The sequence below is a fragment of the Poecilia reticulata genome, chromosome 9 (genome assembly GCF_904066995.2).
Source record: "Poecilia reticulata chromosome 9, P_reticulata-male-v2, whole genome shotgun sequence".
Lineage (NCBI taxonomy): Eukaryota > Metazoa > Chordata > Actinopteri > Cyprinodontiformes > Poeciliidae > Poecilia > Poecilia reticulata.
The window spans coordinates 7,346,877-7,368,564 of NC_088838.1; the positions used below are offsets into that span (position 1 = coordinate 7,346,877).

Genomic DNA, 21,688 nt, shown 5'->3' on the forward strand with positions numbered 1-21,688 from the left:
CATCTTAAAAAATGTATTGAAGTTATAGCTTTCCCCTCCTCATACAATTCCCCCTGAGGAGCGTGGTACCTTGTGGAATATTTCCTTCTCTGTAGCTGCGCGCGTCTCTCCGCACATTCCCCGAGGCCCCGCAGGGAGACCGGACACCCCGGGCCCTCTCCTGTCAACGGTCAGCTTCCTCTCCTTCTTGAACCGAGATTTAGACTAATATTTAGACAGGATAGGGTTTTATAAGTGCAGCGCGCCGCACAGCCCAAGTCACGGGGCATGAATGTGAAATTGCTGATTTTATGATTACTTGAGTAAGCTGGGGCGTGTTGCTGTAATAACTTTATCAGCGTGTCTGTGATACAGAGTGGCTCGTTAAATTTAAGCCTGGACACATGGGCATCCTTCTCTGACTCCTGAAAAACATCAGGGAGGACATGCTGTTTTATTGCAGAAGAGGAGGAGAGTGGAGACGAAGCGCGCTCGCAGCTCGGGGCAGATACTACTCAGTCCCATCTCTGTTTACTAAAAGCAGAAAAAATGGCTGCCACCGAGCCTTGACGGCAGCTCATCTGTGCTAGTTTAATGAGGCAGGAGTTTTTGGTTTGATGGTGTGCCGTGTTACTACAACAGGACGCGCAGGACCACACAGGCGCCCAGTTCACAAGGACCAGAAGATTAAATAAGACAGCGGGAAAACTATCACCAGACCTGGAAAATATCCTGCACTGGGAGACGTAATTATAGGCTACACTTGTTAGAGGCTGTGCTTCAAAGATACACTTACAATCACACTGATTTATCTGTACAGTCATCAAGAAGAAAACATGCAGAGTGGTGCGTAAAAACGCGCAAAAATGCTGTCCATATGGCTGAATATGCATAAGCTTCGCGCTCTCTCACTCAAAATATATTATTATTATTATTATTATTATTATTATTATTATTATTATTATTATTATTATTATTATTATTATTATTATCTCATGAACCAGCATGATCAAACTCGTGTACTAAATTTCTACATTATTTTTACCCTCTATTTTCTAATCAAAAACTATCAAGCAGATTCACACTTCTCAAGATTTTCGGACATTTCATATGGCAACTAATGAAAAATCATTAATAATCTCCAAAATAGGTCAGGTTACTATGGTAAGCCATATTTGAAGCTGTCAACCCAGAAACGTCTATTATTGAGTCACTCCAACAGGCGAACACTGGATGGTCTGAAATTCTGTAATCAGTGCCAGTTTCTCCTCTCTTTGTTTTCAGGTTACATGCTGCGATTTTTTCCCCAGATACATTCATTGTTATTTGGACGTAATTTAAACGTGATAGCGCTTTACTATTATTTGTAGGAACAGTGTTAAATCGCTGTTTGATTTTTTTTGTTTGTGTTGTTTATCGAGAAGAGACCGTGTCTCAAAGCAAAGGAATGATTCAAATTAGACTGTAACTTTCAGAGCTAATTATCCATCTACAGTCCCTGTAGTGTAACTTATAAAAGACGTGTGACAGTCTGGATATATTTTATCTGGAAATATTTTTTGTCGACATTATGCTACTTTAACTGCTAAAAAAAGAAAACTCTTGTGTAAATTGATTAAAATCCAATCAGATTTTGATCATCTTTGAGGAGAAAAAAAGGGGAAAATAACAGATTTGTGATTAACGCACAAAACAGTAAAATATGAATAAACGGTTTAAATACGTCATAACAAGGTGACATGTAAACATTTCCTCTGATAACTACAGCTACGTCGTAGAGTGTAATTGATGATTGCCTCCGGGTAAGAGGCAAGTTTGATTTCATCATTTGCGCGAGCTAAACTGGGTAAAGCTGTATACACACCTTAATCCTTTCTCCAACACAGAACATTGATCTACAATAAGTCTCATGCCAGATTCAACTAAAGGTTCTACTACATATTTACATATTAATAAACTCATCACGTTTTCTCTGTCGGACACAGCGACTTTGATTACTTGATTGAAACGATATATTCAGTTAAAGTGTGATTGAAATATTCTCGATCTGTAATCAAAGTAAATCGGTTCATGTAATAAATTATTGATTATTTAAAATTACGTGTGCAAGCTAAGATTGATTAAAATCGTACTTTTAATGCTCTAAAAATGAGTTTTTATAACACTTTTTTGGTTTTTTTTACATCTATGCATACTCTTCAATATTTCATAGTGGTTATATCAGGGAACAAATGCAGACTACTGAAAACTTTACTTCTCTGTATTTTCTATGTACAGTTGAGCCTCTGCGGCGCTAAATGCCTTTACTACCCTGTCCGCTGCAGAGGCGGATTCCTGCGCGGTCGCGTCCCATTTCGGTTCGCCTCTGTCTTCTGTCTGTTAGCACCTGAGTGTTTACAAAGATGGCTTCCGACTTGGCATTGATGAAGTGAACTGGCACTGACTGAAAGAAAAAACTGTCTGTCTGTCTATCTAGCATGTGTCAGTAGTTTGTTTGTGCTCTCTGCCTCCCACTGAGCAACATCCAAAACAAATAGGGCTGAAATCCTCCGTCCGCTTCATCCCATTACTGGCTCCCTGTTGACCAGTAGAGTAAAATAAATGCTATCCGCTCCCATCGCTTCAACTTCTACAAATTAAATTCATCTTAAGCTGCCGCACATGTGGCTGAGCCCCGATAGAAGCAGCAGGAGGAGGATCGGGCCAGGAGGCGTAGAGGTCAAGTCCAGCTCAGGCCTGCAGAAACTCATTCAGTGTCTCAGTTTGTTCACTGACCAATGGTTGTTTTTGTTTTTCAGTAAAAATGCATCAGTCGGAATACAGCAGGTTGTGCAAAGAAATATTATCGCTGAAGAGATTATTTACAATATTGTTCCTTATGAGTAAAAAAATATCCCTGAGTTTAAAAAGTGTGTACTAAGTTCTCCAAATATCTAAAAGAAGTCCTTCAGAGAACGTTCAGTATCAGTAACGTCTCTTTGTTTCAACATCAAAAATCAGTTACATGTTCACAATAGAAGAAACGTATCTGCTGCTAAGGTTTCCGACTGAACTTAAACTGAACAACTAAGCTGTTCCAGCTTCACATGCAGCCTGTGATGTTCCAGAAAGGCTCGGTGCATGCTGGAGGCTCTGCTGAGCTCAGGTCGCTGAAACGCGCGCACTCACCTAAAGCAAGCCTTTACTGAGGGGGACTAAAGAGGCGCACAGGCGTTCAGTGACGTTGCTATTCAATTCAAATGAGTGACAAGAACTTAATGAAATAAAACATTGAGCGCAGAGCGCAGGACGCGTTTTTCCTGCAGTTGTGTAGGGGTTGGTGGGGTGGGGGTGGGGAGGCGTGGATCTGTCTCGCTCACTTTTGACATTCTCGTGGCAGCAGTGGATTCTCTTCGTAGCGCGGCTCAGACAACAACACCCTGTCGGTGATCGGAGGAGAAGAGAGGACAGATCACTCTTTACGGATGCACCACACTTCGATCCGCTCGGGAAACCCTTTGTACCTGGACTACTTTCAAGGGGAGCGCTTCAAGCCAAACTCTCGCACTACGCGGCGGCCGGTGGCGGAATGTGAGAAACTTCCCTTTTGGCGCATGTTCTTCTGCACAGCGCAGAGCCGCCTTCTTCTGCTTTCTGCGCGGCTGGAAAGCAGAGGAAGAGGTGGTGGTGGCGGCGGTGAAGTAGGAGGAGGAGGGTCGACTTATAACGACTCGGTCAATTGCCTATGGACGACATTGGTCCCCTCTCTCCAAAGGCGAATGCTTTCAGTATTGCCTCTCTGATTTCGGCTGCAGAGCGAGCAGGAAGCGCAGCGTTTGACAAACAAGGCACCGGTTTGGACAGCCGGAGTTACTGTAAAATGCACTACAGCACTGTCACCCGGGAAATGGAAGGTAAATCTGTGTAGATCAAGCAAAAAATATACAAAATAACTATAAAAAAACACTTTGGGGATGCGTGGAAGGGGATGAAAGAGAGGGCGGAAACTGCTGCAGTTGATCACCGTTGCACTGATTTCAGCAGGGAGAAAAATCTGCAGACAAAAGCTTCCAAATCCCCGCAGTGTTCAGAGTCAGCACTAATTCGCGAAGATCACGTCAAGGAAGAAGCCAATAGGAGGAGGGTTTACAGGGGCACCCCGTGCGTAATGGTAAAAACAGACCATAATAATCACCAGCCACCTAGGAGGGAGGGGGGGGGGGGGTGCGAGTGTAAATCCATCCCACTTGTGCATTTGTCCATAAACTAGGAGCGCGACAAGTCACCGGCAGCCTGTTTGTTTGTTCATGCAAATCAGTGTTTTTCTCGTACTCCTCTCTGCAGGCCAGATCAGCTTTTGTTTGTTAACGCGGGGCAAATGTGGGCGATACCCTTATCCAAAAAGTTCAATGGGTGCCGGAAAGGCCATTAAAGAAAAAAGAAGAAGGGGCGCACTTCGGTGTCAATCAGTCTCGTCCCAGGGCGAGGAAAAGGCACATTACCTGCAGTTCCTTATCTAAATAGAAATAAGAACCGGTTTTTATCGCGAAGGGGAGGCCCTCTGCGTCAGATAAGAGAGGAGACTGCGCTGCGGTGTTAACACACAACGCACAGCGTCAGAGCGCAATCGATCTGAAGGGGGGCAAAAAAAGCAATTCACACGCACTCGAAGCAGCGCGTATCTGAGAGCAGTTCAGCGACTCGACGTGGGTTCTCTCTCATTTTTTTCCTACTTTTTGGAAACCTTTCGTCACTTTTGGGAATTCTGCTGGTTTAGATCAGGAAGTTTTTAGTCAGGCTGAGCTCGCATTGGACGCAACTCAGAGGACTAAATGATCCGTTTTTGAGCAGAAAGGGCTGTCTTAAGCCTCCCACCTTTCATCGGAGAATTATTCGACTCTGCTTCTGGAATTTTTCTTTTCTTTTCTGTTTTTTTTTTACCGTTTGTGTTTTAGTCGACTTTTAAAGAGTAAAAGAGAAAAAAAAAGCCGTTTTCTGGGATGATTTCAGCCATATCCAGCCCGTGGCTGACGCAGCTGTCCCATTTTTGCGATGTTACAGCCTTCACGACCAGCAGTCTGAGCAGTCTCAACTCGCCGGGGGGCTACCACCTCTCTCAGTCCCCCGGGGACCCCTACAGCCAACATGAGTCCCACTTCGAGCCCTGCCCGGCCGCCCAGCACAACTACAACTACCCGGGCTCCAACCCGGGCCAGAGCCAGGGCCAGGCGAGCGACGGCGGGACTCCTAACTGCTCGTCGTCGTCCTCCAGCTCCACGCCGAACAGCAAGAGCATCGTGAAGAAAAACCCCAAGGTGGCCAACATTAGCGTCCAGCTGGAGATGAAGGCTTTGTGGGACGAGTTTAACCAGCTGGGCACGGAGATGATCGTTACCAAGGCGGGCAGGTGAGAGCGCGTTAAAGCTCCGACCTGAGAGAGAAAGGCAGCGAGGATCGGACATGTTTTACTGTAACAAGTCACCACAATAGTGCATGAACATCACGCGCCAGAGAACATTATTGTTATAACTATTATTATTAATAATAAAAAAAAAACTAACAAGAAAGTCATAACCACCATTCGTCACCACCGAATACGAATTCAGGTTTAATATTTTTTTTATTAGGCTTTCAAATAAATTACACATTAAATACATATATTTTTAAATATATATATTTTTTATATTTCGCTACTACTTCTTTAAACATCATATATGCAAATCCGCGATTGTGTAACTGAATTTTCTCCCAGAATTAGACAGCTTTAATAAAACATATCCGTTTTAGTTTATTTGAATTATAAAATAGCACATTTTCAGGTTTTCGTTTGGTGTAGTTTATGTCTGCAATAAATACCTCAAAACTGATGTTTTGAAAACTCACGATTTCTTCATCGTGAGCATCATTTTCACGCCATTATGTTGAATATTGTTGTTCTTTACGCGCCTCAAAGTGAAAATACAAAGTTGCTTCGTTATTTATTGTATTTCGTTGCTTTTTAGTTTTAAACTCTTCCTCCACAAAAAAGGGATAAATTATAACAAAAATAATTTAATGGTATTGGTAAAGTTGGCCCATTTTTTAAATTAAAAATAATAATAATCTGAAATATGAAACATAACACTGAATCAACTATAGGAAACACACTTACTGCAGACGGTTTATTATTATTATTATTATTATTATTATTATTATTATTATTATTATTATTATTATTAGAATGCAGAGGTAATAATAAGGGGAAATCAGCCTGCAGCCTGAATGGGAGGCTTGGGTTTCCTCTCTCCGTGCTGTCTGACAGGAGAAAGGAGATCTGCTGCAGAGCACTTTAAAAGCTCCTTCAGCCTCATCTAGCCACAACACTGACGTTAATTGAGCGTTGATTTTGGGATCCCTTTCACTGACTCGACTGGTGGATTACTCAACCTTCCTCTCGGATTCTTGAGCAACTTTTAGGGTGAAAACAAGCCTTACGGGGTGGAAAGAGGCTCAGCAAGAAAATAAAAAAACTAAAATCCTGCAGAATCGCAGCACACCTCCCGAAAGATATTACATAAATGTGTTTGTTTCAGGATGCGAGGATAATATTGTGCATTAAACGAATGTTTTATTAATATCCAACTGTTCCCTCTGGGTGCAAACAAAAAGTTCAGATTCAGAATCGACTAAGTAGTTACTACCCAGATTAGCACCCGGATGCGGGTGTGTATTTACATTTGCTCTAGCATGAAAATATCTGGGATTTGTCAAAAGGCAGTATTAGAAGTAGAAATATACTAAAGGGGAGAAAAAAAAGTCTAAGTGCAGCAGAAAATACATCATATACGTGGCAGCATTTGGAGGGACTTTGTCCAGTTACGCATGAAGTGGTTGCAGGATTTTTAATAATCACAGTTATGTTTTCTTGCCTGCAGTTCAGGCTAAATGGTGCCCTGAGCTCAACGTATCCCAGTAAAATGCCTGCGGGCATTTATACTTTGGCAAATATGCATTTTTTACCCTCCACAAAAGACGCAATTTAGTCAGCGACTAAAGCGCGCTAATAATCGGCCTGTGGGGAAACGGGGCCTTACGTCATATATTGTGAAGGAAATGCAAGTTGAAGATAAAGAATTAAACACTGAATCTGTGGTTTTCTTTTCCCTCTCAGGAGAATGTTTCCAACTTTCCAAGTAAAAATCTTTGGGATGGATCCCATGGCAGACTATATGCTGCTGATGGACTTCCTGCCTGTAGACGACAAGCGTTACAGGTAACGTCTTCCTCTTTCTTTCAACTGTTTTCTCTGTGAGTGTTTATTTTTGTTTTAGGGCGCGCGTTAAATTTAATCAGATAAGAAACAATTGATGCAAAGATAAAGGTACAAGTAACACTAAAAAAAAAGTTTCCATAATTAATGAGTTTAAATTCACCATATTTCTGGGATTACATAAATCACATTCATTTCAAATTTTCTTCGCCTTAGCGGAGTGATATTTTGCATAATGTTGCATAATGCTATTAATATACTTTTATTTTTAAATTACCCTTCCAGGTATGCTTTCCACAGCTCGTCGTGGCTGGTGGCGGGTAAAGCTGATCCTGCCACACCGGGGAGGGTGCATTACCATCCGGACTCTCCAGCCAAGGGCGCTCAGTGGATGAAGCAGATCGTCTCCTTCGATAAGCTCAAACTAACAAACAACCTGTTGGATGACAACGGACATGTAAGTACAGCCAGGAGAGGAAACGGAGCTGCGCCGAGGAACAAATCGGTGCTGTTGGTTCTGCGTCACGGTGATGAAGATAAAGTCAAATATCTCAGCAAAAAGCAATCAAACTCATCTTCACGGAGTTTAAAAATTAAGGAACATAATTTAGCACAGCACGGATAGTATTTGTGTGTTATCGTAAACTGAAAACATACCATCAGAGAGTTATTGAACATTATTTTCGACGTTAAAATAGTTTCCGATTAATAAACATGATATTTTGTATATTAGGGATGGATTCGTTGAAATGGCATTGCGGATAATTCTGCATCTTAAAACTAATTTTACTACTCTTGGGGCCTCTTAGAAATTAAATAATGAACTAAATTTGGCGTAAAAAGAATGGCTATGAACATGCAGGTTTAGCATAATATTTTCTTCATAGACGATAACTTATTGTTCATTTAGGCATATTCAACAATTTCTGAGTTGACCTGTGAACGGTGCAGACAAAATTGGAGTTTCTTTCAAAGAGTCATTGCAAACTTAATTGCGGAGGGGTTTTATATATATATATATACCTGTATATATATATTTTATAATTATTTTATTTTTTGTAAATTATTTCTAATATTGCATGTTTGGTTAAATATATATTTAATGTATTTTACAGATTTCCTTTTTTTTCTTTTTGTTTTTTGCTTATTCATACATTTTGCTCACAGCAGTTTGTTAGTTTTTACTACCGTCATTTAAAGTGCATTTGGAAGTCTTTGTAATATAGACCAAACTTAGTCTCCTTCTAACTTTGATGTTATTTTCCAGATCATCCTGAACTCCATGCACCGATACCAGCCCAGGTTCCATGTGGTTTATGTGGATCCCCGCAAGGACAGTGAGAAATACGCCGAGGAAAATTATAAAACGTTTGTTTTTGAAGAGACTCGCTTCACAGCGGTCACAGCGTACCAGAACCACCGGGTAAGAGATGTTTACCGCCCTGCCGAAAGTCTGTAGTGTAGTCAGCGCGCGGCGCATTGTGTTTACGCATTAAATGCATATTTACCGTCTTGCTAAAGTTAAACCAAGTGGTTCCAAATGTACGTATTTGCATTAAAAAAAAAAAAATAAATAATCTAAACTATGAACCATTCGTGTTTTTGGAGAGTGTTTGGTTCAGAACAACTACTGCCATCTTCTTTTACATCATCCGTCCTCTCCGATATTTAGAGTCATACGTCACTGTGTTTATTAGTTTTCTGAATAACAAATAATCTTTTTTTTTCTTACCAAAATTCAGTCAGAGTTCACCAAAAAAACAAAAACACAAAGGAACTACTTAATTTCAGTTAAAATTGTATGGATTTTCAGAAATGAGCAGCAAACTTGTTTTGTTTGTAACAAAAGCAAAAGCGAGAGCTGGAAAAGTTTCTACAACAATTTATGGAACTTTTATGAAAATGACAAGTCAATAATACAAATAAAGAGTTTAAAAATGATAGTAATATTAATAAATATAATTGTATTTTAATAGTTTTTCAAATCACTTTCTAAATTGAGAAGACGGAGTGTGAAGCATTGAGATTATTTTTGTGTTTTCTGTTGCTTTGCAGATCACACAGCTGAAGATCGCCAGTAATCCGTTTGCAAAGGGCTTCAGGGACTGTGACCCAGAGGACTGGTGAGCTTTATTATATTCAAGCATTACAGTCATTGTCATGTTTTCACAAGTCATAAAAACTGAATAAAAAAACTGTTTTGGGTGTAGAGGTGCTACATGGGTTTAGTTTTTATTTAGAAACTCATGAATTGCAGAAATCACAGGATATTGTTTGAAAGTCAATCAACTGTGTTTGTCTGTCACTGACAAATTGCTCGACTCCCAGTGTCTCAGATGAAAGAAATACAGACTTTTTTCAAAATATTTATTATTAAGTCGAGTTTTTATTTTTATTTTTAGAACACATTAATCAAAATCAGTAGTGTTTTGAATTATTTCTCTATTTTGGCTTACTTTATGCTTGTCTTTCTTCATCACATTCACTTTCTATTCCTCCACTGTAAAATGATCCTCACATACACACATCATTCCAGAAGATGAAAATGAGTTTTCATCCCCTTAACATCGGAAGAAACTGTGCCCTTGACAATCCTTAAGTGACTTTGAAACTGACTCCAATCTCCCGCTGCAGGCCCAGGAATCACAGACCAGGCTCCCTGCCAATAATGAGTGCCTTCGCCAGAACAAGAAACCCAATGTCATCTCCCCCTCAGCAGAACGGCACAGAAAAAGGTCTGCAGCTCGCTCTTTGTTTCACTTCAAGCTTCTTGCCAACGATCGAATATCCAGCAGAGGCTGGCTGAGCTCTTCTGTGTTTGTGGCGCTGTATTTCTGTCAGCTGTTGGGCTTTTTTTTCTTTACGTCTTTCCCTCGACTGAAGTGCAGTAGTGCATTTACTGTATCAGCCCATTGTTGGTTTTAAATTAAACATAAAAAAATCAGTCAGCCAATGTCATGCGCTGGCAACATAATAAAGGTTATGTTGCATAACCGACCACAGATTCAGAGCGCTACAAAAACTGGAAGGAAAATTAGATTTTGAAAAAAGAAACTGAAGTAATGAGTGATGTACTGATTAGCTGAGAATAAACTTCAAATATTTTTAAAATCCAAGAGTTTCATTGTAGCTGCCCCAATTATTTTTGTTTTTGTTTTTAATTCTGTATGTATGGTTAGTTTTGGAATTTATTCCAAAGATAAACAAAAAGCTTTAAAGTAAAATCCGTGATTTTATTTGTATTATCCACAAATAGTATCTAGACACAGAAAGTGTTTTCACTATACTGCTAATTTTGTAGAAATAAGCACAGGCATTTAAAATATATCTCATGGAACTTATTGTTAAGGCTTTTCCTATAAGCAATAAATTAATTGCATGCTAAATTAAAACAAGCTCAATAATTTCCATTTGCATGCTTATTTTTCTCATGTCTCTCTTTCTACCAATGAGTGGATGACAAAAGTCTTCAGTCTGGTGCTTTGGTCTCAACTGGCCTCTCTTTTGAAGGACAATTGTGTTTATTAAAACTTCAGCATCTATTTTATCTGTTGTGTTTTGTGCTTTTGTTTATTTATTTTGAATATGTTAAATCCATTCTAGTTCCAATGTTAAATGTTTGTTAGAAATGAAAGTTTATTGATATTTACTTGCATTATTACACCACAACCATTACATTACTTGAAAGTGATCTCAAAATAACAATATTCTTGTTTATCGCGATAACTTCTGGGACAATTTATTGTCCAGCAAAATTTGCGATAACGACAGGCCTACTTATTGTATTGTATTTCAGTCTGGTTTTCTCTAACTTCTTAATTTTTCTGAACCCTCACAGAAGATGCCAGACGGGAATATGAAGGAGACCCCAGCAGCACCCCAATTCACGCCGACCCGGCCCACCAGCTGATGTCTCGTGTCCTCAGCCCGGCTCTGCCCGTCCCAGGAGGCCTCCACGCCGTGCCGCTGACGAGCGGCCGACCGAGCCCTCCCCACGACCTCCGACCTGATCCCCACCCACTGCCCCCAGACACCCTGCATCACCACCCCTACAAGTACCCCACCGCTTACGAACACTACCTGGGAGCCAAGACCAGGCCTTCGCCTTACCCTTTACCGAGCATCAGAGGACACACGTACCATCACCACATGAATCCCGCCACAACTAACATGTACTCGGCAACCAGCGGCCCCTCTAACTACGACTACGGGCCCAGATAATGACTGCTGTCAGTCAAGGATAAAGCCGCACAGCACTGTGGGAAAACTAGGCAGACAGGAACAGCAACACGGTTCATTCAGGCGATGGTTTCTGCAACACGTGGGGTTTAATCAGAGGCTGAGACTTCCCTCTGCTGGATAAATCCTGTCATATTTATTTAAAGGAAATGCATCTAAGCATGGACACCTGTTCTAAGCCCTCAAATGGGTCCGCTTTGACCTTTGAACCCGAATGGAAAGAGCTCCAGCTCGAGCAGCGCAAGACGTTAAGCCGTCAGGCAGTGGCAAAAGGAGGACCCAGTTCCTTAAGACGGACAAGACTTTTGATCACAGACTGGGATTGATTGATTTTTTTCTCTTTTTGATGCACTTTTCGATTTGCTTTGTTTTTATTGCTTTAAAAAAAAAAGCCATACGTTATATATCACCCACAAACCTTCTAGGTTAGTAGACGAGATGTTTGCATGTTGAGCTCATCGGAGAGGATGTGAAAAATGCATCGAAATGGATATTTTTTTTTTGCTTTAAAGGAAAAGAAAAAAAAATGTTTAAAATTTATAAACATCTCGAGCCGCTCTGAGTAGCTTGTACCATGGCACTGACTTGCAGCAATTCTAAGTAAATAAAAACAAAGCAGGAAGAACTCTTCTGTATCTGTAAAATAAACATTAAATTCTTGTAATTCATCCAAACGAAAGGGTCTCTGTGCGAATCTTCCATTTGAAGTGCTCCCTGCACAAAAAAAGCAGGGAATGGTTTAAAGAAAAAAAAAAAGAAAGAAAAAAAAAAACAGGCTTGCCTCTCTGATGGTACTGTCCGACCGGATCTGCCCTGTTGAAGTCGGCTGAGGTGTCTGCTGCTTTTGCCGTTATTGGCAGGCAAGATTTGAAAGCTGTCTAAACATTGGAATGATTCAAATGGTGAAATATGCACCTGGTTTTAAAGAGACAGAGACACACACACACACACACACACACACACACACACACACACACACACACACACACACACACACACACACACACACACACACACACACGCACACACACACACACACACGCCCACACACGCACCACATTCACCTTTTAGCCAAACTGAACTGCTAAAGTGACTCTGGGTTTACTTCTTGCAATTATTATTTTAAATAAAGGATTTAGATTTCTCTCTCTTTTTTGAGTAAAACTATTTGAAACTTTAAAAGCAATAATTAATCATAATTACTTTGAGAATAGATTTAGCTTACCTGTTGGACATTTGAGCTTGCATCTTATGCAGTCTTTATTTTTAATTTCAATCCCAGCACCTCCCATTCTCCCCCCAGACAGATATCATCACTCATTTATAATGTGACACTCGGTGATATTTTGAGAATGTGACCCCTCTGCTTGTCTGTGCAGCCATTCCCAGTCATCTCATATCTGAAGTCCTATGAGGAATGCTTTGTTGTCAAGGTTAATCTCTTTGGGAGAAAAATTCGGCTTTGTGGCTGTCAAAGATTCAAAGGAAACCGTTACCTAATGATTCATCATGATATATATTTTTTTCTTCTTCTTTTCCTTTTGGCTCCCGTAGAGCTGAGAGGATGGAAAAATGATGCCGGGGGGCGCGTGACCTCTGACTGTTAAATGGCTTGTAAAGGTGTCAGAGGTTAAATAATGTTTCCACCCTTTCAAATCACGGCTAATTGGTTGTATCGTTTTTGTTTGGTTGTTTTTGTTGCACTGACCAAAAATATGGGCTAATGCTAACATTGCATTTTTTTATCCATATTTTTATAACGTGAACACGGTAGCGGTTATTATAGCCTAAGAAATGTAGGACTTAAAAGTTAGCCATTACGTTTTGTTCATTTTTAAAATTTCTTTAGTCGCTGTTTTAACAAAATGTACCAAATTTACTCATTGACATCAAAGTTTTCACAAAAATGACGGCTCGCTACAAAGAGAAATACTGTTTAAAAACGGCAATGACGCACTTTATTAAAGATAGTGAGATACAAAATTGTTCATTTTTGTTATTAAGGGCGTCATGAAACCTTATGCCCCGTACAAAAAAAAGTAACCAGTTTGTTTATTTATGTTTTAGCTTTTGTTTTAATTTACCTTTTTGTTTTTTACCTTCTGGTCGTACAGCGGCGCCCACGGAGACGTCAAGCCGAGCGATAAGCACCGACAGCCGGCCGCAGGTGTTGCAGAACAGCCTGATTGATGGGCGCGAGATCCAACGTGATGATGCAGTTTGTTGCGACACCGCTCGCGCTGTTGTTGGGTTTAGGAAGAGGACTTCAGTCGAGTGGGTGAAAAGGCTAATTACAGGTTTTACGGTACAGAGGACACATCAGTAGAACCCATACGCGTTGTTTTATAGAAAACTGTTCTAAATGAGAATAGAGATGTTGGTGAAAACTCGAGGACTCCGAAGAAGCTCCCAGTAACAATTTTGGTAAATTAGACAGACCAAAGCGGGTTAATCTCACTTGAACACGTTTGGGTTGTCATTTATTCTTGTATGAAGTGTTCGTAGCTAAAAATAACATTCAATAACTATATTTTAATTGAGTCAAAGCTCCACATTCTGGCCTACAATTGCTGTCTCTCTCATTTTTGCAAGAAAGTGAAAAAGAACAATTAATGAATTATAACAGCGACGTTTACATGGGGTTAGTTTTCAGCAGACCCGGTGTTCAAGATTATGTGTGGACCTCGACAGATTTTGATTTGGACTCAACCAGCTAAGCAAATCACTCAGTTATTGCTTCAAGGGAAACATGGAAAATTATTATTTGTTTGGCTGGTTGGTTGGGTGTGTGTGTGTATGAATATGACAGCAGCATAGAGAAAAGCAGCATGAATGATTAATGCAAGATGAGTTAGTTTTAAATTTTGACATGTGAGCTACATTTCCCTACATTACCCTTCGTCACTTAAGATTCCTAAAATATTAGCATTTTTAAAAGATTCTAGAATTTAGAAGTAGTTTGATTTGTCATAATCATATTTACAAAATGGAAAGTGCAAGTGTGCATTCTGTGTGAGAAGCCAAGCACTACAGGAGGCCCTGCTGGCATGGAGGCCTCAAGCAGCAAGTTAGTTTTTCTGCATAGTTATCAATGAAGCTTCAGTAGAAGTATAAAACTAAAAAAGTTGATTTGTTTTTCATACGTTAGTTTAGAGATGAAAAGTACTTCATAAAAACAATCATGAGTTTTGTAAATGCTAATTATAAGTCAAATTAAAGCATGTTCTGCACTTTAATAACATTTGTTAAAAGGGAAAAACAACTGAGAATAATATTCCATGACTTTATCTTAAATTTACTGGATGTGTAAAATGTGACAACCAATCCCAAAGGAACTCTTGAAAAGTTTGCAGACCGTTGCTTTGGCGTTGCCTGAAACTACTCTTCAGTTTACAGCAATTGTGTCCTTCTAATACCTGCTGATGCATGTTTCCCACATACACTGTTTCATATCGGAAGTATTTTGCAGTGTTCTAGCTGCTCGAGTTATTCCTGGTCTGTTGTGTTGTATTCAAATGAACAACCTCTGCTTAATTTAGCTGCAAGGGTTAAGTTGGATTAGCTACATACTACTACATAGCTTTGGCTTGCTAATAAAACATGACTCCAGCTATAGCAAGTGACTACCTTTAGCGCTTTAATAACTGTCTAATTTTTAAACTTATAATTTTGTGTGAGCATGAAAAAAACAATTTGATGTGAAAATCACAATAAAGGTAAATACCCTCTTGCCTCAAAGTGGGCTATTAAGAACTTTTGTGAAATCTATTCAAAAATTACAAACAAATCGTCATGTTTTCCAAAGTAACAGTGAGTTTAGTTCACTACCTGAAATAGCAGCATTAAACCATTTTATGTGGTCAAAAACATTACAGTCATTTAATAAATCATTCAAGATGTGTTGCAAAAGAGGGCAAAAATATGAACATAAGTAAGCAAGACAAGTTATCTAACAACAGCTTAGTGTCAGAATTGATAGGTAGCTTAATATAAAACCTTATATTTGTGGTTGATACAAAGATTTGAGCATATTACCCAAATATTCAGTCATGCATAGTAATGTATAAATGCAAAACACTGTAAGAATTAAAATGTAAGCGTACCGTAATATACCCAAAAAACAGGCTTTGCTATAATCCGCATGATAAACACTGAGTAGTTGTCAGTGATTTGGTATAAATTAGAGCAGCTCCAATTCGATGTGTTCCAGCTATAAACTTTGGAAATTGCGCCTGCTGGAGAACATGCAATGAACTGCACATCTGCATCTGCTAAATGCAATCAGCACAACTCCTCTGGAGAATATTCAACATGCAATAGCAGTTTTCACAGCCCTGCACATAGTTAGACCTTGTCAACAGTATTAGGTTGTTTTTACAAATACGTATGTGCACCAAAGGAAAAAGTCCAGCTACTTAAAACCTTATGTTTTTAATTCTCTGCTCCCGCAGATTAAAAAAAAAAGGGCCCAAATATTTGCCACTGAAGTACAAAGGAGGGAAGGACAGATGATAATGTGACCTGAAAGATCACTTGATGCTCCCCTGAATCATCTGTTGTGACAGGCCTATCGAGGGTTTGATGTACTCGCTTCAGCAAAGCATAAATCTCTGCTGATGAGCCTTTTTCCACAAACCACTGATAAAAACAAACCGGGTAAACCAAATTGACTCGACACCAATGGAACGCAGCCCAGCATCTCGGTACTTGAAGATTTGTTTGTTACAGAGGGGGAGAGTTTTATGGTGCTGTAATGCCAGTTGTGAGTCCCTTTTTGTTTTAACCTGCACCATGGCGCATATAGAGTCATGGATCTTTGACATTTCCTTTTTAAACAGTTTCTTTAAATTGTATCGAGTACTGGGTCTTCTCATCTTTCCAGGTCAGAAAGTTTCCCAAAGCAATTAGATCTGAAGAGTGAGATGGCTCTGGAAGGAGAGTGATTTGAAGTCCTGTCTGTGTCGATTTGACCATGTGTTTTAAATCGTCGTCCAAAGGGAGCTCCCAGTTTTCTGGTGGAGTCCATGTTGCCACACACCTCAGGATCTTTTGGAGGTAATATAGACACAAAGTATTACAGATCCTCCTTTATACTTATAACAGAAGGTGCGTTTCAAGCTTTGTGTCATTTTGTTTTATCAAAACCACCAGGAGTGTTCCTTGTCCCAGATGAAATTCTTATTGAGTTTATCAAATTTCACGTTTACATTTGTAATGGTAGGGCATTACATGTGCAGAAGAGGCTTTTTCTGAGTACGCCTTCTAAACAGCAACACGTAGCATGTAAAGATAGTTGCTATTTGTTGCAACAGAGACTTGGTAACCCAAGATGCCATTGTCTGCTGTATTTTCTGCAGTGAACATTGGATTTCTTTCACTTTCTTTATGGTCCTGCTCACTCTACTGTAGAAAGATAACCTAGTTGCTTCCTGGTCCAGTAGGCTGGTGTGTCCTGTCATATTTATTCATTAAGTGAACAGAAATGCTTGTATTACCAATTAGAAGTTAAAATTCTGATCGATCTAAAAAAAAACACACAAAAAAAAACACCCAAACATTTCAAAGAGAAAGTTTTGGTACCAGTAATTTGGCCTCCTGGGATTTTGAAAATCAAAAAATTCTAAAATTACATTTTTCTACTCACTGTGTGGATGTACTCAAATTAAAAGTTGGATTTTTTTCAGAGTGTGTTGGGAGAGGGGTGAGGGGATTGTTATGCTGCTCTAAACAAAGATTAATTTATTTTAATAAATTACAAGTCCTTCTTTACCAAAGGCGCCAACAAATTTATACACACACAGTCTTTTAAAAGCAAACAGTGTTTCATCCATTTTCTTTACACCCTTTTCCCTTAGTGGGGTCAGGAGGGTTGCTGGTGCCCATCTCCAGCTAACGTTCTGGGCAAGAGGCGGGGTCACCCTGGACAGGTTGCCAGTCTGTCGCAGGGCAACACAGAGACACACAGGACAAACAACCATGCACACACACACACTCACACCTAAGGGCAATTTAGAGAGGCCAATTAACCTGACAGTCATGTTTTTAGACTGTGGGAGGAAACTGGAGTACCCGGAGAAAACCCATGCATGCACAGGGAGAACAACTCCATGCAGAAAGACTGGGAATTGAACCTAGAACCTTCTTGCTGCAAGGCAACAGCTCTACCAACTGCGCCACTGTGCAGCCCAAACAGTGTTTCAGTTTAAGGTAAATTAGAAATTACTTACAACCATTTTAAATGAAACATTGCATATTTTTAATTTAAAAATAACTCCAGGGTCATTATTTTTCATTAATTCAGATTCAGTCAAACTTGCTGCCTCTAGTGGTAGTCACTGATAGTGACGTAGGGAGTGATCAGAGCAACATGTGCAGCCCACCAGATTATGTCCCAACCTAAAGCCAAGCTGACCTCTGACCTTAAAGGCCAGAGAAGACACACGTTAGGTGATAAGTGAAGCACAAGCCCCATTGTGCAGAAAAGTCCCCCTGTCCATTTATTGACTTCCTAAAGGATCCATTATGGAGGTGATTTACGAGATCTACGGCCGGCACCCCAGCAGGCGCTTCTGAGGCCGACGGCTCTCTGACTGCTCCATTCAGAGCACATCTGCGCCAATGGAGGCAGCATTTGATTTATCAGAGAATGGACGGAAGCTGGGCCACACCACCCCGAGTGTTTGTTCAAAGCCAACATGAATTTAGGAAGCAAACATGAATGCAAGGTGTCAGCAAAAGGGTCAGAGACAAAAGGTATAGACGAACTCCCTCACTGAGCATTGGCAACAAGTCACTAAGTCTTTGAAAATATACTCTCAGATGGGCAAAAGGGGCAGAATTTTACAAAAAAAGAGAGAAAACTTTTAGAATGTGAAACTCAATAAATTCTTAATTCTGCGTTGTATTTTCTGTGACAGTAGTGGCTCAACAAAATATCTCGTCTGCCAAATGATGTCGTCCTTCCTCTGTTTCCTGATGGTTTCTCACTGCACAGCAAAAACAGAATCTCACCAAGTGTTTTTGGTCTAGTAGTTCATAGTGCACACATCCCAGAGCCCTTGAAATAAGACAAAGCTAACTTTTCACTTCTAACATGGGAAAAATGTCTTGATATAAGTGAAATAATTTCCCAAAGGAACTCATACCTTTTCAACAATATTAAGGAATTACTGACTTAAAACAAGTTCATATATAGTCAAAAAAGTTATTTGTAAGTTAACTTTGTAGTACTTCAAGTGTACTTTGATATTTGTACTAGAAACACATATAGAACTGATTAAAATCACTAAACTGAACACATCAACTAGATTTAATGATATTTTCAAATGTATTGGTATTTATTGATCCTCTCACTGAACAAGAACTAAAATTATCCTGCCAATACAGACAGACAGTTTTTTAAAAACTAGTTGAAATTTATTGTGTCCTTTGGACCTTGTTCATTTATTTACTCCAGAAAAGACATCCACAGTTGGCCAACTTACATAAAAACCCCTCAGTCTGGTAGATCCATTACACTTAGTAGCGTTTCCTTTATCTACGCCTCGCAACAAAAGTAGATTTAACAAGTAGTTCGCTCTGAACTGATAACTGAGACACCCACTAAAGCAGCCCTCCCTCTGGCGAGCTTTGTTTGACTAATACAGCCCAGGTCAGGCTGGAAGCTGGAAGAATAACAACACAGGATTACAAAGCTGCTCAGGTGCGCCATACACCTCAAATTCATGTCCACTGGAGCAAAGCTTCCATCTGATAAGTCAACACAATCACATGCACAGCACCGAGTCAGGCTTCAGCAAATAGGAGGCTGAAGAGTGCGACTGCTGGTGAATTAAAACTTTGAGTTATGAAAACGCACTAAGATGCAACAGAAAAAGCAGCTCTTTAAACTGAAAGTGTTCAGAAAAAGGAAATGGATGAAAAACAAAAGGTTGGTTTTAGGAGTTCTTTAATCTGCACTTTGGTGTAAATATTACACCAGCGTTACAAACTGTTCTTTATTTCTTGTTTGATCATTTTGTCATTTTAGACTGACATACTTTTTTTCATCTTGTATGGAAAATTGGAAAAGCACGCTTTTTCCCTTTACAAAATCATAGTAAAGATTAACATAGAAACATAGAAACATAGCATTTATAATTCTAATGTAAAAAAATGCTAATGTAAACTTTTAAACGTAGCTCTGTGTCGTGTAAGCGGGCATGGGCCGGTCACTGGTATCAAAGTGTAAAAGTTTTAACAAGTTAAAAAGAGTTAATGGGATACAACAATTAGTCTTTTCTAGACCAAGACCAGTATCTGGTATTGTTAGGGATCTGACTGTTCAATTTGAATTTCTATCAATTTCAATGCTTCCTGTAATGCAGAAAAGATAAAAAAAATTGCAGGTGTTTTAATAAAGAAAAGTACATGAAACAATTAATAGAGATTATGATATTCATGCATTAAATTATGATCTTTCTTCTCAAAATTGAATCTATGGATCAAAAAATTGATTGTCACTTATACTATTAATGTGTTTACTCAACAGAAAAAATGCACAAAAAATTTAACAGTATTTGAACAAGTAATTACTGAATTATACAACTCCACTCTCATGGACCACAAATAGGTGCAGCTGTAATTTAAACACCTTTTAATGAGATAGCAGGAAACAGGAAGAAGCAACTTTAAGATTTGGAATGAACGACAGCAGATAGCCCTACTAATTAACCCAGTAATATCAATAACTAAATTTAGAAGGGATTAACTCAAAATATCCAGTTAAGGCTATGAACATAACTCTTTTTGTAGCTTTTTTTAAACAATATATTTGAGCAGAAGTAGGAATAATTGTTGCTTTTCTCATTTTAAAACAGAAGAACAAACTATGTTCTGTTTTTGTGTTCCTCTGAGTTCTCAAGCTGAGAGAATCTGACACCGGTCCACCCCAAGAGTCAAACTGGGTCACTATAAAACAGAGCAGAGGATATTTTGATTTCAGACTGCAGACTGAAACCCGCACAGCTCAGAAAGTCAGCATGTGTTGGCACTCTGGTTGTAAATGGACCACAGGCTGACGCGCTGGTCCTTGGACCCAGCAGCCAGCAGTCTTTGCCTGGGGTCCTGGTGATCAGAGAAGGCCACGCTGAGCACCATGTCTGTGTGGTACTGAAGGACCGCGAGCGGCCGCAGCTTCTTCCAGCCGAACACACGCACTCGGTGGTCCCAGCCTGCAGATGCCAGAAGCCGCCCATCGCCCCTGATGCGGAGCTGAGAAACGCCGGGATTGACCAGCGTCACGTAGTCCTGGAGCTGCAAAACCACAGAGACAAAGGCCTTCAGCAAACAGTTTGCCTGAATAGAATGAGAAATATTTGCATTTGCAGCACCTCGGTGTGTTTGAAGAGTACATTAACAAGTAGTTTCTCTGAGGAGACCGTCTGATGAGAATAAAACCAAACAAACCGAGAATTCGAGGACGAAAAGCAAAAGTAAATAGAAAACACACATTAGTAAGATAAAAATTAGGTCAATAAATCACTAAGTCACTTCGCTCCAGGGAAAGCGTGGCCAACGAAAACACACACACCAAGATGCTATCAGCTGATACGATGACGGAGGTCCAGGCGCGAGGGCTGAAGGTCTGTTGAACCTGGCCGTAAACTCCCAGGACTCAATCATCGGCCATAAAACATTACGGCGCGAGAGCCCCGAGGAAATCTCTCAGAGTCCCATTATTTGCTTTGGAGTTAGCGCCGCTGGGTTGGGGTGCAGGAGGGAACTGGGGGTGGGGAAACCAAGTTACCTGTGTGACTATGAAAAGAAAAGAAATAGTAGAGGACCTCTCGCTGAAAAACTCGTTTGCAGAAACTCAGCTGCTTCAAGCGTCTCTGATGAATTACGTTCTGGTCAGCAGGTGAAGACTGCTGATGAATACGCTGGTGTAGCTTCTGCCTGCTAAAGATTAGCCACAGCCCCCCCTCGTCTCCCCCGCCATCTCCCTGTGATCTACTGTCCCAAGGACTGTATCAATCTCTCTAAAAGGGCAACTTTCTGACATATTATAACGAATGGCTCGGATCGGTATCTGGAGGACCTGCTGCGGCAGGGCATTCCTGCAGAGAGAACGTGCTCTTTCTGCGGCGTGGGGATATCTGCCGAATCGCTACATGGACCGCGAACATCTGGACGTGGGAGCAGAAATCAAACTGGACAGCGTAAAATTGACTTCATAAGTTGCGTCTGGGGAGACTAATGGGC

General features: G+C 40.1%; 2 protein-coding genes across 4 annotated transcripts in view; one reads left to right on the forward strand and one right to left on the reverse strand.

The window, feature by feature from the left end:
• The first annotated feature begins 3,337 nt into the window (after positions 1-3,337).
• Positions 3,338-12,590, forward strand: tbx1 (T-box transcription factor 1). 2 transcript variants are annotated; one of them, XM_008417650.3, is made up of 8 exons: positions 3,338-3,549; positions 5,020-5,365; positions 7,109-7,210; positions 7,493-7,664; positions 8,475-8,630; positions 9,263-9,330; positions 9,842-9,942; positions 11,046-12,590. In XM_008417650.3, exons 1-8 carry the CDS (start codon positions 3,444-3,446, stop codon positions 11,426-11,428), a joined length of 1,434 nt encoding a protein of 477 aa, XP_008415872.1. In that variant the 5' UTR covers positions 3,338-3,443; the 3' UTR covers positions 11,429-12,590. The 2 variants fall into 2 exon arrangements, with proteins under 2 accessions (XP_008415872.1, XP_008415871.1); XM_008417649.3 differs by having other exon boundaries at positions 3,411-3,872.
• A 6,787-nt stretch (positions 12,591-19,377) lies between these two features.
• Positions 19,378-21,688, reverse strand: part of gnb1l (guanine nucleotide binding protein (G protein), beta polypeptide 1-like) — a 32,895-nt gene continuing 30,584 nt past the window's right edge. For both annotated transcript variants that reach the window (XM_008417648.3, XM_008417647.3), the window contains exon 7: positions 19,378-20,740. In XM_008417648.3, the coding sequence (XP_008415870.1) occupies positions 20,462-20,740 (279 nt within the window). In that variant the 3' untranslated portion in view covers positions 19,378-20,461. The remainder of the gene's footprint in view (positions 20,741-21,688) is intronic.